Source organism: Lepidochelys kempii, chromosome 8 (genome assembly GCF_965140265.1).
Source record: "Lepidochelys kempii isolate rLepKem1 chromosome 8, rLepKem1.hap2, whole genome shotgun sequence".
Taxonomy (NCBI): Eukaryota; Metazoa; Chordata; order Testudines; family Cheloniidae; genus Lepidochelys; species Lepidochelys kempii.
This window is the reverse complement of record NC_133263.1, coordinates 88,880,366-88,897,032: the sequence shown is the minus strand read 5'-3', so window position 1 is coordinate 88,897,032 and position 16,667 is coordinate 88,880,366. Positions and strand designations below refer to the sequence as shown.

Sequence of the window (16,667 nt, the reverse complement as noted above, 5' to 3'; positions counted from 1 at the left end):
AGGATTCTCTGTGCCTCCATCTACAGTTGATGAGGTCCCTGAGTGCAGGGACAGAGAACTTGGCAGCTAAAAGGCTTTGTTTCAGCTTTAAGGAAAATGCATCTTCTCTGGAGAATAAAGTTTAGAAAAAGAAAAGACATACACTATCTACCTATTAAGGTAATTACGTATGTCTCCGCACTTTAGTCTCTTATAGATGTATACAGAATGCAGTATATAACCTGGAATGATTAAACAACTGAGGTGTGCCAACAGTTGGTTGATAGAGAAGATTATCAGTGAAGGAGGACCAAAGTATCCCTCCTGTCCGTAAAAGAAACCCATACATGCTTTCTGCAACCTGGATTTACCTATGGCATGGTGTGACTCACTTAGATTCCTTTAGATAAACAAAGCGACTTTTGGTTCTTCTAACCACACTAAGAAGAACATCCTCTATGATGTGATAGACCAAGGCCAGTTGGGTGTAGCAGAAGGGAGATATACTGGCCACTGGATTAACAGTTTTCTTTTCCCAGACTGACCAGAGCATGGGCTGCTCCAGACTAATGAGAACACCTGATTCCAGTTAACCTGCAAAGAGTCAGATGAGGCCATTAAGCTAATGTGACCACCTGACTCTAATTAAGGCCCCTCTGATTATATAAAAGGGCTCACTCCAGTCAGGCAGAGAGGAGTCAGGGAGCCAGAGGAGAGGAAGTGTGGCTGAAGGGCTGGTTAATGAAGACACCCTCAAGTCATTAGTAAGGGAGCCCTAAGGTAAGGGTGAGGAAGGAAGAAACAGAAGAGCTGTGGGGAAGTGGCCCAGGGAAATGTAGCAACTCTGGCAATAAAAGGTTGGCTGCCAACAGCTGCTACCATTAGGGTCCTTGGGCCGGAACCCGGAGTAGAGGGCAGGCCTGGGTTCCCCGCAACCCACCACGACGGAAACATCTCCTGGGACGGGAAAACAGGCCCCTGTCAGGACAAAAGGCTAAACTGTTTTGGCGTGAGGTCGTAGGAGCAACAGAGACTGTGGGAATTCTCTCACCAACCTCCATTGCTGGCTTATGATGAAAAGGGCTCAGTAGACTGTATCCCTGGCCCTAGAGAGAGAAGGGCTACGTGGAGGGTCACAGTGAGCCTCTGAAGCTAGCATAAACCACCTGGAAGCGTGGGACCCATGGGGACAAGGTCAGAGCTCTGCCACAACAAGTACATTGTTCCCCAACTATCCTGACTATTGTCCAGTCTGCTCAAGTAAATGTCAGAGACTCCTATAGCAGAGTTTATGTGGAAAGCAGTTCTCGTTAATTATAGTATATGATTATATAATCTCCTCCTGCACTGCAATTTACTAATGCCTCTAGGACAGAGGTGGGCAAACTATGGCCCGCGGGACACACACAGCCCGCAGGACCATCCTGCCCGGCCCCTGAGCTCCCTGCTGGGGAGGCTCACCCCTGGCCCCTCCCCCACAGTGATGCACTCCTGCTGCTCTGAGCAGCATGGTAAGGGGGCAGGGGTTCTAGGGGGCAGTCAGGGAGCAGAGGGCGGTTGGATGGGGCAGAGGTTCTGGGGACGCAGTCAAGGGATGGGGACCAGGTTGGGAGTGGGAGTCCCAGGGGGCCTGTCAGGAGGTGGGGGTGTGGATAGAGGTCGGGGCAATCAGGGAACAGGGAGTGGGGGGGTTGGAGAGGAGGTGGGAGTCTGGGAGGGTCTGTCAGGGGGCAGGGGTGTAGTTGGGAGGCAGTCAGGGAGCAGGGGGGGGGTTGGATAATGGGGTGGGATTCTGGAGGTCAGTTAGGGGTGGGGGGGTCCCGGGAGAGGGTGGTCAGGGGACAAGGAGCAAAGGGTGGTTGGATAGAGGGTGGGAGTCCTGTGGGGGGGCTGTGGGGGTGGGGGTGTGGACAGGGGTCAGGACAGACAGGGAGCAGGGGGGGTTGGATAGGCGGTGGGGTCCCAGGGGGCAGTTAGGGTCAGGGGACAAGGAGCGGGGGGGTTGGATGGGTTGGGGGTTCTGAGGGGGGCTGTTAGGGGGTGGGAAGTGGGCGGGGGCAGATAGGGGTCAGGGGCCAGGCTGTTTAGGAAGGCACAGCCTTTCCTACCTGCACCTCTGTACAGTTTTGCAACCTCGATGTGGCCCTCAGGCCAAAAAGTTTGATCACCCCTGCTGTTGCCTGAGCAGAATCTACATGCTACTTAACCTATTATCTAACAAATCAACACACACTAGTTTCCGCTGTATGTATGTAAACCCTCAGCACCAAAGTCTTAAAAATGTGCAAAACCTTACCCCTATTTAATTTTTGGTGTGGTTGATCACTGAAGGTTTGGTGGCTTGGTTATATCCTTCTTGGCATACACATTTAATTGAATTACTAAAATAGATGGTCAGATAAATTACTGAAAAATCCTTATGCCATTAATTACCAGTATGTTGCTTCCAAAGTGCAGATTGTTTTTCTTCAAGGGATAACAATTGCATATCTTCTGCTTTTTGGTGGCTAGAGAGCCTTAGTCCCTCTTTTCCTGTCAAGATATTTTTGATGTTTCTGATTCTGAACAGTATCTGCTATTTTGAGCTCCCATATACACAATTGAATGCCGGCATCTTACTTAACCTCCAAAGAATTAGACTTTAGAGCTAGCTTCTCTAAAAAAAGAAAAAAGAATTGTGTCCCTACCAACAGTATGCTTTCTTTATTATCAAGTGTCCGAATCTTTGGAACAATCTAATATTTACCCCAGGCTTGAGAAGATGCCTGATAATATATTTCAACGGTGTATCATATTTGTATAAATATAGTGGGGACATTTGCTCCCACCTGGCTATTATTCTTCTATGAGCTTTTACAAACCCAGACTTACTGCTGGTGTCACTGCTCCAGTTTTGAGGGACCTGGACTAAATTTTCTGATTTCAAACAGAGTAAGAGTTCCTCTATTAGTACTCTTGATTTATCCTGGGTCCTGTGTCAACTTGAACAACAAGTGAATTGTTCCCTGCTGGGTGTTTGCATGAACATAAAGTATAACAAAATAACAGCATCCACACTCTACAACCCTCTGGTGGCCACTACTGACTAAAATTAAAATGTTTTTGTTGATTCACTGTTGGGTCTCTGCACCTTTGTTATCCAAAGCTCTCTCTAAAAAGGGAACAATAAAAGCAGTAGAGTGGGTGGTGGTAGAAAGTGCTATATTAGTGTGCAGGCTGCTAATAGAATAAAGATAAGGATCAAAGCATGTTGAATATTGTCAGTAAAGATAACAATAATGTTTTGACCAGAAGGTCATCTTGCAGAATAACTTGTAGGTGGACTGGAGTGCACATAAGGGTTGGTAATAGGAAGAGATGGCTCTTGTCATAAATATAAAGGGAAGGGTAAACACCTTTAAATCCCTCCTGACCAGAGGAAAAACCCTTTCACCTGTAATGGGTTAAGAAGCTAAGACAACCTCACTGGCACCTGACCAAAATGACCAGTGAAGAGACAAGATACTTTCAGAGCTGGAGTGGGGGGAAACAAAGGGTTCTCTCTGTGTGTGTTGCTTTTGCCAGGACCAGAGCAGGAATGCAGGTCAGAACTCCTGTAAAAAGTCAGTAAGCAATCGTATTAGTTTCTGTTTTGTTTAAATGGCTGATAAAATAAGTTGTGCTGAATGGAATGTATATTCCTGTTTTTGTGTCTTTTTGTAACTTAAGGTTTTGCCTAAAGGGATTCTCTATGTTTTGAATCTGATTACCCTGAAAGGTATTTACCATCCTGATTTTACAGAGGTGATTCTTTTACTTTTTCTTTAATTAAAATTCTTTTTTTAAGAACCTGATTGCTTTTTCATTGTTCTTAAGACCCAAGAGATTGGGTCTGTGTTCACCTATGCAAATTGGTGAGGATTTTTTATCAAGCCTTCCCAGGAAAGGGGGTGTAGGGCTTGGGGGAATTTTGGGGGGAAAGACGTTTCCAAGTGGGCTCTTTCCCTGTTATTTCTTAGACACTTGGTGGTGGCAGCAATAAGGTCCAGGGACAAAAGGTAAAATAGTTTGTACCTTGGGGAAGTTTTAACCCAAGCTGGTAAAAATAAGCTTAGGGGTTTTTTCATGCAGGTCCCCACATCTGTACCCTAGAGTTCAGAGCGGGGAAGGAACCTTGACAGCCCTACGCTAGACATGTCACAAATTTTGTCGGACATTGACCGTGTCATGAGGAAAATAACTGCAGCAGGCAAGTGTCCAATTTTATGGACAAATGATAAAGCACAACTGGACTTACCTGGGGGAAATTGTATTGTGGATACTCCTGCTGAACTGGTTTTGAGAATTGGTAGAGAATGCACCAAGTTCACCAACACATATCAGTCAGAGACTAGTGTTACATCATTTTTATATTTAGGGACTGCTGACGATCCAAACATAGAAATATGTAGCTGTTACTCTCAAATTCACAAAGCATCATTTATACTTAAAGTCAAAGATAATCTGGTTTTTATCAGACTTTATCATTTTATACATGTCCAAAGCTATTCTAAAGATATCAAAATTTCATTTCCAGGAAGTTCAGTTCTTCAGCTGTAGTATCAACGCAAAAATCTTTTTCCTAGTCTCATTTCTTCCTCCAGCAGAACTTTGACCGTTTACATTACGGGACATGTTTACATAAAAGCTGTGCTTTGGAAGTTGGAATAAATAAGGGATTTAAAATTAGAGATGCAGAGATGTTAAATAATTTCTACCGGTTGAAATCTAAGATTTTGGAAATAGGAAATTAAGTGCTATCCTTGTTCTGTATTTATCAGAATATATGGATGTGGCTTCCTTCCGCCAAATGTAAGCGTAACTCTTCTTCATATTGCAGCCCTTCAGTGTCCCATCAGTTATTCTACTTGTTTCATCCCTATTCTAATTGTTTCACATGAGCACAAAATAACTCTCTGTGCTGCCTTTGTGAATGTCATACCAGATACTTGCCTGGGATGATGTGGATTGATGCAATGCCCAGTTCTCTCTCTTCCTAGGTATCTGGGTATTTTAGATTATCTTTTTATTGTTTGTTCTTCGTTTCAAATCCTGTACTGTCTATGAAAAGAAAATGCTATTAGTAGACATTCCTTCCTTCAGGTACAAGGGATCTTATGATGTGTCAGCCCATCTGCTTTCCAGAGCTAGCTACTCTCTGTGATAAGGATGGGGTCTCATACATTCACCTGTGACCTTCTGTTCCAAAAGTGTTGCTCAGTGCAGAGATGCCAAGTTGGAGATGTGTACGTGATAGTGTAGGGAAGCTGTAGATGCCTCCCACAAGATTACTTTAGCAGAAATAAAATATCTGCCTTTAAAATGAATTCTTCAGTCACAGGCTCAAAATAGTGTTTGGGTCTGCAGAATGCTGAAAACTAGGGAATGTTTCCTCATGATCAAGAAAGGTTTAAGTTTTAAGGATCTAGCTCAGGGGTGGGCAAACTTTTTGGCCCGAGGGCCACATTGGGGTTGCAAAACTGTACAGAGGGCTGGGTAGGGAAGGCTGTGCCTCCCCAAACAGCCTGGCCCCTGATCCCTATCCTCCCCCCACCAACACTTCCAACCCCCCTGCTTCTTGTCCCCTGACCACCCCCTCCCGGGACCCCTGCCCCTAACTGCCCCCTGGGACCCCACCCCCTTATCTAACCCCCCCGATCCCTGTCCCCTGACTGTTCCCCCTGACTCCTATCCACACCCCTCCCCTTGACAGGCTCCCTGGGACTCCCACCCCCTATCCAACCCTCCCTGCCATCTTATTGCCCCCACCCCTATCCACACCCCCACCTCCTGACAGGCCCCCTGGGACTCCCACTCCCAACCCTCCCTGCTCCCCATCCCCTGACTGCCCCCCTGAACCTCCACCCCATCCAACCACCTTCTGCTCCCTGACTGCCCCCCGCCCCCTTACCATGCTGTTCAGAGCAGCAGGAGTGCGTGGCTGCGGGGGAAGGGCCAAGGGCAAGCTGTGGGGGAGGGGGCGGGAACTCGGGGCCGGGCAGGATGGTCCCGTGGGCCGGATGTTGCTCGTGGGCTGTAGTTTGCCCACCTCTGATGCACCTGCTGTTGTTCAGACTCTTTTTCTCTAGATCTAGCTGCAGGGATTTCATCGGGTCTGTTACCTGCTGGGCTGGTATTAGGGATGTCTGAAGAGGTACAACACATCTGTTGACTTCAATAGCGCATCAGTAGAATATGAAGGTGCAGAAGTGAAATTTGTGAGAGTGCAAAAGGGCTTGCAGAAAATGATTGCTGTGCAGATTAAACATCAGTTGTTCATCTCTTAGATAGCATGTTGTCACACAATCATGCACTCTTCATTCTGCATTGGAAAAAGCCACTCTGTAGTTCAGTATGATGTGCTTAGGAAATCAAACCTTTTGTTGAATACTTGTGAATATATTTGCTTTTAGGGATGAATTAGCTTGTCCAGAAGGGGAAAAGCTGGGGATTTTTACTTAGACCTAATTGTGGACTCAGGTTTACATGGTGGATCTCTGAAGTTTGGGTAAACTCATTTAAGGAGCTTCGAGCACCTTTGCATTAAACTGTGAATGCACTTGTTTTCCGCCCTCATCCTAAAAGAATCGTGTTCATATGTGTGTGTGTGTCCTTCTGCATGGTGCATGTGAATGTATGTGTGGTTAGCAAAAAGTGGGCCAATTATCCAAGTGTCTGTTCTGCTTGTCCTATAGACTGAAACAAGTTGATCTGATGCAAATTTATTGAACATCCTTTATTTCAGACCTTTTGCTGAAATAACCCACTTTCTTGAGCCTCTTCAAAAATCCAGTCGAAGAGGAGATGCCTGGCTACCTTAATTTTTACACACTTTTAAGATACATTAGAAATTAAAAGGGAAAATCCCAGCAATCAAAATAAGCAACCGTCATTGGTGCATGTTACTTAGCTACCTGGTGATGTGCCTTAGGTACAGGGTATGAGAAAGAGGGGAATGTTTAAAATGTCTTAATATTTTCTTATTGAAGATATATTGTCTAAACTTAGATATTTGATGTTTCATCCAAAATTTACTTAATTATTCCTTTAATGCTAATCTGTTACTGTACTATTCTGATCCAGGTTGTACTGTCAGATTTGCATAAAGATCCAGATTTGTGGGGAGGGGTGTAAAATAAATATATAATCAAACCCATATTAAAAAATGGAGTCGATCATAAATGTTTGAGAGAAATGTGGTCATGATGAAAACCCCTGCTCACATCCAGATCCAAGGACAATCAAAAGACAAAATGAAGGTATAAATGTGATTGCTTATATAGAGGTTCTCGACTAGATATGACAATGAATGATATTTTAGAAGCAGTTGATAGATCCTTGAAAACTTTTCACATACGTTCTCTTCAAGAAGGACAGACTCAGACTCTAAAATTATTCCAACAAGGAGAAAAAGAGCTCCACATGAGACTAGCGTATAGTCCATTCTCCCAAATTCCATATCCTCGCTCAGTCCATTGAATAGACGAGGGCATTGAGCCTTACAAAGACTCCACAGTCTTCAGTTTTGAAGCAGCTTTGTTCCCCCACTTTTTTTGTTTGGTTGGTTTTTAGTCACAACATTCTGATCTTTCTCAACAATGAATATGCCTTTCAGTTCAAAGTCTGGAATAAATCTGTGGAGGTGTAACCATTTTTAAGATTCAGAAAAGCCAGGGTAGTGAGTAATAAATATATCAGTTGATCCCTTGCTGTACATGTGCTGTGGCCAGACCCACTGTACAAGCAAAGGGGCTTCACCCTTTTTTGTGTTCTCACTGATAGGTAGATATCTGGGTCCTTTTCATGGGGAAGAGATCTAAAAGCTACAGCTATCTGATCTGCATTTCCCTTACTACTGTTGCTTCTGCATGGGTTTGATCCTTTCTCTCTTCAAGAACTCTAAGTCAAAATGCAGCAGGAAGGATAGCTGTCACACATAGATGATATAGGCATTTCAGTGGCAGTACCGTATTCAGTCCTGTACCATATTAGGATGCTTAAATCTAGTGCTGCCCCCATTTGTCACTTTATCCCTATACCTCAGCATCTTTGCTCAGTAAGTTATGGGTGGATTGAAAACATCCAGAGATTTGCTGCTGCATTTACACTTGCAGCAGGTGAATGAATGACCTAAACCATTCATCTTTATTGCATCAAGGCCTTGGAAGCTCAAATAAACTGAACTGCATTTGCAAAATTTGTTAATACCAGCAGTGCACAAACTTTGTACTGCAAAATAAAAGCCCCAAGGTTTGGTAGGCATAGTTTGACATCTATGTTTTAAAATCCCATCTCTAAAACACAGCCTTTCCTTTGAAATAATCCATATTATTTTTTGTTTCTGGGAGAGATTTAGCCAGACCAGGAAGGGCAGGATAGAGAACTTAACAGGCTGGTTTTAGTTACAAAAATACAAAGCCTGCTTTTAAGAGATGTGCTGAGCACCTCCAATTCTAATTAAACTAATGGGAGCTGACTGCTCAGTACCTTTGAAAATCAAGCCAATGTTACGTTCCCCATCCCCATGCTCATCCTTAACCTATTGATTTGCACAGTCTACCACAATACGGATTGAAGTTTTGAACATGCATTCAGATTCCCAGAGAATGAATGAAAGGTATAAGTCATTCATTATTATTGTCTCAAAGCTTTAGTATGTCATGCCATTGGTAAATGACTAGTAATTAATCATTCTAATCTATTAGAATTTCCATTAAGAGAGAAACTAGATCTTTGCCAAAACAATATTTGATGCCAAAGGCACTTGTTATTGGAAATACTCCTTTCTATTGTTGTTTTCAATAAACAAGGCACCTCCTTTAGCTGTCAGTGTGGAAAGTAGTGTGTAAATTTTCCACATGCCCATATTTGATTTATATGCAAATTCTGAATTCATCTACTCTTTCCCCCTAATGTGACTTTATTCAGTTTTTACCACTTTGGTGCTAATTTAGGATTTCTTACATAGAAGCAAGCTCATTGCCAGCAAAGGAAAAATCAATGGCTGCAAACACCCAGGGGTTAGTTATTTTAGTGTTCATGTTGAGTATGCATGGTGGCAGCTGCATAGAATCTCCATTACAGAACATGCAGTGCATGATTGGAGCAAATATCTTGGTACTTTAATCCCTGCAACCCTCCCGTTTCTTCTAATTATATGACTCTCCTGAATTAATTGCTGTGGGTTTGCATCCCTGAGTTTCACTCTGAATTTAATTTAAACCCAAAACTCAACCTGAACTGCCAAGTTTTCTCTGATTCCAGATTGAATTCAGAATTTCTCGTGGGTTCGTTCTGAAACTATAATTTACACTAGTCTTGCTTGTAAGTGGGCTTACCCATGCTGAAAGGTTCACAAATCACCTGTTTCCTCTTGTTTTTTCCTACCCCCCCCCACCCCCCAGATGTTCTGGTTTAACTTGGATTTAAACTTGGAGAGTGGTCAGTTTGGATGAGCTATTACCAGCAGGAGAGTGAGTTTGTGTGTGTATGGGGGTGGGGGGGATGTGAGAAAACCTGGATTTGTGCAGGAAATAGCCCGACTTGATTATCATGCACATTGTGTAAAGAGTTGTCACTTTGGATGGGCTATCACCAGCAGGAGAGTGAATTTGTGTGGGGCGGTGGAGGGTGAGAAAACCTGGATTTGTGCTGGAAATGGCCCACCTGATGATCACTTTAGATAAGCTATTACCAGCAGGACAGTGGGGTGGGAGGAGGTATTGTTTCATATTCTCTGTGTATATATAAAGTCTGCTGCAGTTTCCACGGTATGCATCCGATGAAGTGAACTGTAGCTCACGAAAGCTCATGCTCAAATAAATTGGTTAGTCTCTAAGGTGCCACAAGTACTCCTTTTCTTTTTGCGAATACAGACTAACACGGCTGTTACTCTGAAACCAAGCCAAATTGTATCCTCCTACAGATGTGCCTATGTGGGGGAGGCGCTGGAAATTCCCTGAGGTGAATGTCAAAGGCCCCAATTCAGCAAAGCACTAAAGCATATTCCTATTCAATGTCTTCAGTAGGACTTAAATATGTGCTTAAGGTTTTGCTGAATCAGGGCTAGAGTTTCTTTGAAATATTCCCAGTATTCCCACAGATCTCCAAGATCCAAAAGGAAAAGACTCCCCATTGTCATGGAAGCTTGGACCCCTGCATTGTTGCTCTAGAGGTAACCAACCTCTGTTGGCCATGTTCCTATGAGAGCCTGGCTGCAGCTGGGCCAGCAAACAGTGCCTATACAAACCTCCATCTCAGAAAGGCATGTAGGTATTTAGTCTATGTGAACGCTGCTTGGAGCAACATTTAACTTAGACACAGATATCTGCTACCTATAGAGGAGAGAATGTGGCAGACAGCAACAGCTCAGTTTGGGTGAAGGGAAGAGGGAAGGAAACTGCAGAGCCAGTGCTGCCTTGGAATAGATGCAGAGGTTTGTGCTTCCCATCGGGCACAAAAGCGAAAAGAAGGCCTTGGGCCTCATCCCTTCCAAAAAAACCCGGAGCCAAACGATTTACTGTAAATTGTGGGGTGATGGAGTGTTTTGGTTAAAACATCATCCAGCTCTCTTCTGTAGAACACAGAAGTGTACTGCACAAACTGTCATGCAAAGACTGCCTTATTCATAAAGCATCAAAGTTCCTTCGGATGTGTGCCACTGCTTTCACGTGCTGTTCATAGTAAAGAACTTAAATTATTGTGGTTATACAGAGAGTAAATGACCATCTGTGAACACATTCAGTCCCATTCTGAACACCCAGGGGACTCTTACTGCTCACAAATAAAAGCAAAATGCCAGACTTGACATTTTATTTTCAGTAAATGATTCTTTATTCCCCCACCTCTGGTACAACTGGCTTTGAGTAATTGTAATGTTTTATATGCACATAACAAGTGAAAGTTTTCCCTCTGTTGCAGGCTCTTCTAGGGGACCCAGTCCTTTGACGATGGGGGCCCAGGACACCCTCCCTGTAGCAGCAGCATTCACAGAAACTGTTAATGCATATTTCAAAGGAGCAGATCCTAACAAGTAGGTACCCCCACCCAGTGGAATAGTCAACTTCAGGTACAAATCTTTTCAATGTAATGTTTGGGTCATTAGTCGTTATTTCCAGAGGTCTCCCAGGGCATGAGTCAACCGAAACATCTAGCAGGGCTCAAACGCCTCTGGATGTGTGTAAGTCCCGTCAATGTTAAAGGAAATTATAGGTGTGAATCAAAGGATAAGACCTCCTTTATTGAGTGTTCTCTGTAAAACGTATCCGTTATTGTGAACACATCTTATTGTTCAAACCCACTAGTTAGCGTTTGTTTGTTTTTTTTAAAGGTGGGTGAAGAGAGTAGAAAACTCAGTGCAAGCCATGCATAGCAGAGTGGAGTGGTGTCCTGATCTGAGCACAGCACTAAGAGCCAGGGACTCCTGAAGAGTGCCAGCACTATCTCAATAACATGGTTGACTCTGACACTGACTCGCTGTGGGGCCTTGGGAAAATCACTCAACCTTTCGTTCAGTCATTTTCCACACCTGTAAAGTGAGGAATACGTTTGCCTGCCTGCCTGCTTTACGGGGTGTTCTGACAATTCAGTCTGGGTAGCATTTTAAAGGTCATGTTTTATGTAAGAATCTTGAATCCTATTTTAGCAAAACTATTGATTTCAATGGGGCCAGGATGTCACCCCTAGTATCTATGTCTACAATAGATTTTTTCCACTGATAATGGAGATTTTATACAGCCTGTCTATCCTGTAGACCGAAATAGACCATCTTGTACTGTTGCTCACACTGTGAGATGTGTCTGCTATTGCTTTCGTTTCCCCAAAGGTAGTGCATAACTTTTCTTAAGTTTAATGGGAAATCTTCTACTATTCCTGAAAACCTGAGGAGGTATCTCTCTTCTTTATTGTGGGCAGTGAATTCAAAATCAATTTCAGTTTCTCCTGTGCCTAACTCTTTACTGATGTTTCTTATCGCAGTGGTTCTCAACCAGGGGTCCGGGGCCCCCTAGGGGGCCGCGAGCAGGTTCCAGGCGGTCCACCAAGCAGGACCAGTTTTAGACTCACTGGGGCCCAGGGCAGAAAGCCTAAGCCCTGCCGCACAGGGCTGAAGCCCAGGGCCGAAGCAGAAGCCTGAGAAACTTAGCTTCATGGGGGCCCCTGTGGTGTGGGACCCCAGGCAATTGCCTTGGTTGCTACCCGTTAACGCTGGCCCTGGCTTTTATATGCAGGAAACAGTTCTTGTGGCACAGGTGGGCCATGGAGTTTTATAGCATGTTGGCAGGGGGGGCCTCAGAAAGAGAGAGGTTGAGAACCCCTATCTTATCGGGTTCTCATTTGGCCCTTTGTCTGTTTCCACCAGACAGGTAAGAGGTGGGAGCTCCTGGTATATAATGCTTTTTAAAGGGAAAAGCTCTTGAAGGACATCAAATGTGATTCTTTAGGAGAAGAGAGGGTCAGGCTAAATGGTTGCTCTTAGCTTCTGTGATTCAAGTCTGGTTTTTCAGCACAAATGAACTCTGGCGGGGTGGGGGTGGAGAACGAAAACGAACACTACAGGAAAGAGAAAAGAACAGCAAAAGATAGGAAAACTTAGCTTCTGTCTCTGAAGCTCACAATTTAATTTCTGGGAAACTGCAGGCGCAACTCATGGCACGCAACCTTATTAGCCACTCTGTGTCCAGCCAAGCTTCTGCTGCAATCAGGCTGGTAAGACATTTTGTATAGCCAGTCTCCCTCATCACAGCAAAGCGTCGCATGGTTAGACAGAAGGATAAAAAAGACAGGGGAATAAGGATGAGCTAGAAATGTATATGGTCATAGAGGCAGTGATGTAATCTGGTTCCCTCATCTCATGCAATACTGCCCGAACATCTTTCCGAATCAGGGAAATGACTTACCAGTTATGGTACTCCAGGTCCTGTCATGCTGGTCAGTGTGGTAGTACTAATGTTCCAGCACTTTGCCATTCTCAGAGTTCACTGCAATGCTCATGTGTGTACGTTGCCAAATGTTCCTCAAAAAATAAACGTGCAAAAGGGGCAGAATTGCTACCCTACCACATCAAAACTACCCAATCAAAACAGGCTTCTGATGGTCCCTGAATGGATGGTTCCTCTCATTTTAAGAAGGTTCTGGTCTGTTATGACTATTTCGTAGCCTCACCAGAAGCCTTGAAAACCCCTGATCAACAATTCTTTTGGCTCTAACAAGCTTAGTTTAACACTTCTCTGTCTGTTTTGTGATAGTTTAACAACAATTCTAAATAATATATTTGCAAGTAAATATTACCTTTCTTCCACGTTTCACCCACGTTGAGCAATTTAAAAATTCAACCTGGAATAGAGTTTAATGCAACAGGTATAATTGAGTAGTTTTAAATTAATTATTTAATTGTTTTATCAATATCATTTATGTGGGCTAATTTTAATGTACTTATATACTATGCACATTAAATATGCAACACTGGTTATAAAAGATCTTACAAATATGAGGGAAATACTTTTCTCTTAAGGGCTATTCATAGATTAGAGATGCACAGATAGTTAACAGGTTTGATTTGGTGATGGTAAAATAATTACCAGTTTTCTCATGCCCACAAGTAACTAGAGAAAAGTTCTGTTTCTGTGTGTCAGGCTTATCTGTTTTATGGCCTGAAAAATATTTTTCATTGACATCTATTTCTGTTCATCAAGGAATTAATTTTAAATGTAGTTACAGAGAGGGACCAGAAACTGAGTCTCTAGAGTTTATTGTGGGAGTAATATACCTATAATCTGCAATTCTTCTCTCCCGCCCTACTTTCTGGATATTGCATTCTGAAAATCTGACCTGATGCTAGCTAGTGTGGCTATACTAACCTATTATCCCTCCTACACAAGTACACTGGGCCAAATTCTGTTCTCATTTCCACTGGCATAAATCCAGCATAACAACTGAACTTTCCATGAAAGTGATTTCTTGTTCTTCAAAGCCCTGCAGGCATTCAGAAACCAAGATTTACTTTGTCTATACTTCCTACAACCATAGAGAACTACAAAGAAATGCAAAAAGAAAAGGAGTACTTGTGGCACCTTAGAGACTAACCAATTTATTTGAGCATAAGCTTTTGTGAGCTACAGCTCACTTCATCGGATGCTGTAGCTCACGAAAGCTCATGCTCAAATAAATTGGTTCATCTCTAAGGTGCCACAAGTACTCCTTTTCTTTTTGCGAATACAGACTAACACGGCTGTTACTCTGAAACCTACAAAGAAATGGATGGACTCAAGGCCTGTCTTTATACTTGGTGATTATGGTTGATTTGCTCAGGATAGTGGGTGAGTGTCTGAGAGAAAGGTGATGTAATTAGGTTTGGTTTTTTTTAGCTTTGGTCTGTATTTTCTGATTTTTGTGTTTGTTTGAACCTTATTTGCCCTTATCAGCTTTAAGTGCTTGCAATGAAGTTTTGTATATTTGAGATTTATGAATTAAGCTGAGTATTATTCTGAAGTGCTTTGCCAAGGAAGGTATCACATATCATCATTCCCATTTTACAAATGGGGAAGTGGAGGCATAAAGTGGTGAAGTGACTTGCCCAGGTTTCCTGATTTCCAGTCCTGTGGACTTGTTACCTCCCTCAGCATGTAGTTGATAGACACAAACTAATACCACTAGAAGACCATTTCACTCATCAGTCCTTCCTTTGATACAGCATGTTAGGGGGCTTATTCCTTCACCCACTTACTTCCCTGGTCCTTCTCGCATCAACAGAGAGCAACAATACCCGAAGTCCAAAGGTGCAAACAATTCGATGTTTATTGGGGTGAACTTCCAGCAAGCATGATTCCAGTTTCCTTCCTTAGTATCCTCCTTCCCAGCTCTGACACCACAGAGCCTTACACCTGTGTCCCTGTTCCCATTCCTACCCTTAGCCAAACATGATTCCAACTTCCTTACTCCCATTCCCTGTTCCCATTTCCCCCTTTAGCAAAACATGATTCCAATTTTCTTATCCCCATTCCCTGTTCCCATCTCCCCCTTTAGCAAAACATGATTCCAATTTTCTTACCCCCATTCCCTGTTCCCATCTCACACACCCACATGCCCATGCCCACCCCCACCCACACCCACACCCAGTCACTTCCTCATTGACTACAGATTATATAGTAAAACTTGAGTTCTGCTTAGCTATACCTTAACCAATCATTCTCCTGAAATTTAACTAACCAATCCTAACATATTGTAACATGATTATGTAACCAATTATATCCCACCACCTCAATTAGTTTACACCCAGCAAAATTAATTATACAGCAGACAGGAACAATCACAGAACCAGACAGAGATTATACAGACAAACAACAGTAAAGTGGGAACTATAATGACAAAACAATACAGAAGTGAGGATTTCACATCCCAGCTATTGATAAGTGAGTTCTTGCCAGACAGGATGCTATCAAACTAAGTTTCCTTTTACATTTTCTAGGCACTTCCCTTTCTCTGGAGGTGATAGGCACTATCAGGACAGGATTGTATTCCTAACAGCCCAATAGCACCTTATTTCAATGTGACTAGTTTGGAATGCGAGGATGTGACCGTTCGCTTCCCAGCTTATGGCTGCCTCTGCTGCTTAGCCAAAGGCCTTAGCCTAAGCACAGGGCCACAAACTGTCACAGTAAGAGAAGGCCCTTACACTGGCAGACAGTGGTTTTGATTCTTTCTTTTATACCTCTATCACTAGCCAAGTGATAAGAATACACCTAAATTCTTAGAGTATAGGCCTTTACAGACAGGCCTGAATATCTATATCCTAACACAGCAGACACAGTACTGTACTAAAGGACATCTCCTTGCCAGAATATCCTTAGATGTTGTTTGCCACTCACTGAAGAGACGGGGATTGCCCTATTTATGTTAGTAATCAATGCCCTCAACAATTTTCCTGCAAACATTAAATATATATGTATGTATGTATCTCCTTCAGTGAGCGTAGATTCTCAGCCCTGAGTTTAGAGTCAGGGCAGCTGAGAATGAGTGGCAAGATTCTGGGCCAAATGGGGGTTGAAACAGCCTGTGGCATAACCGTACACTACCAGATCGGCAGGCAGTGATCGATCCAGCAGAAGTTGATTTATCGCGTCTAGTCTAGACACGATAAATCAACCCCCGAGCGCTCTCCCGTCAACTCCTGTACTCCAGCGCCGCAAGAGGTGCAGGCAGAGTTGACAGGGGAGCAGCAGCAGTCAACTCACCGTAGTGAAGACACCACGGTGAGTAGGTCTAAGTACTTCGACTTCAGCTACATTATTCACGTAGCTGAAGTTGCGTAACTTAGATCGATGCTCCCCCCTCCCCCCAGGGTAGACCAGGCCCTAGAACAGCCTAACGGTGCCACATAGACCATTGCATTAGGGGGATGCAATGGTCCTATTTCACTAGGAGAGTGCTGAAGCACTGGAATGGGTTACCTAGGGAGGTGGTGGAATCTTCTTCCTTAGAGGTTTTTAAGGTCAGGCTTGACAAAGCCCTGGCTGGGATGATTTAGTTGGTGTTGGTCCTGCTTTGAGCAGGGGGTTGGACTAGACCTCCTGAGGTCTCTTCCAACCCTAATATTCTATGATTGCACAACCAGAAACTGACAGCATACCATGTACCCCCCTCGCTGCCCCCCACCCCCGAGCTTCATGACTGCT

At 43.6% G+C, this 16,667-nt stretch overlaps 1 protein-coding gene across 1 annotated transcript in view; it reads left to right on the top strand.

Annotated features, from left to right (window-relative positions):
* SGIP1 (SH3GL interacting endocytic adaptor 1) overlaps nt 1-16,667 on the top strand; it is a 163,116-nt gene that overhangs the window by 138,693 nt on the left and 7,756 nt on the right. The window contains exon 19 of the mRNA XM_073357422.1: nt 10,918-11,029. Coding sequence (XP_073213523.1) covers nt 10,918-11,029 — 112 coding nt within the window. The remainder of the gene's footprint in view (nt 1-10,917; nt 11,030-16,667) is intronic.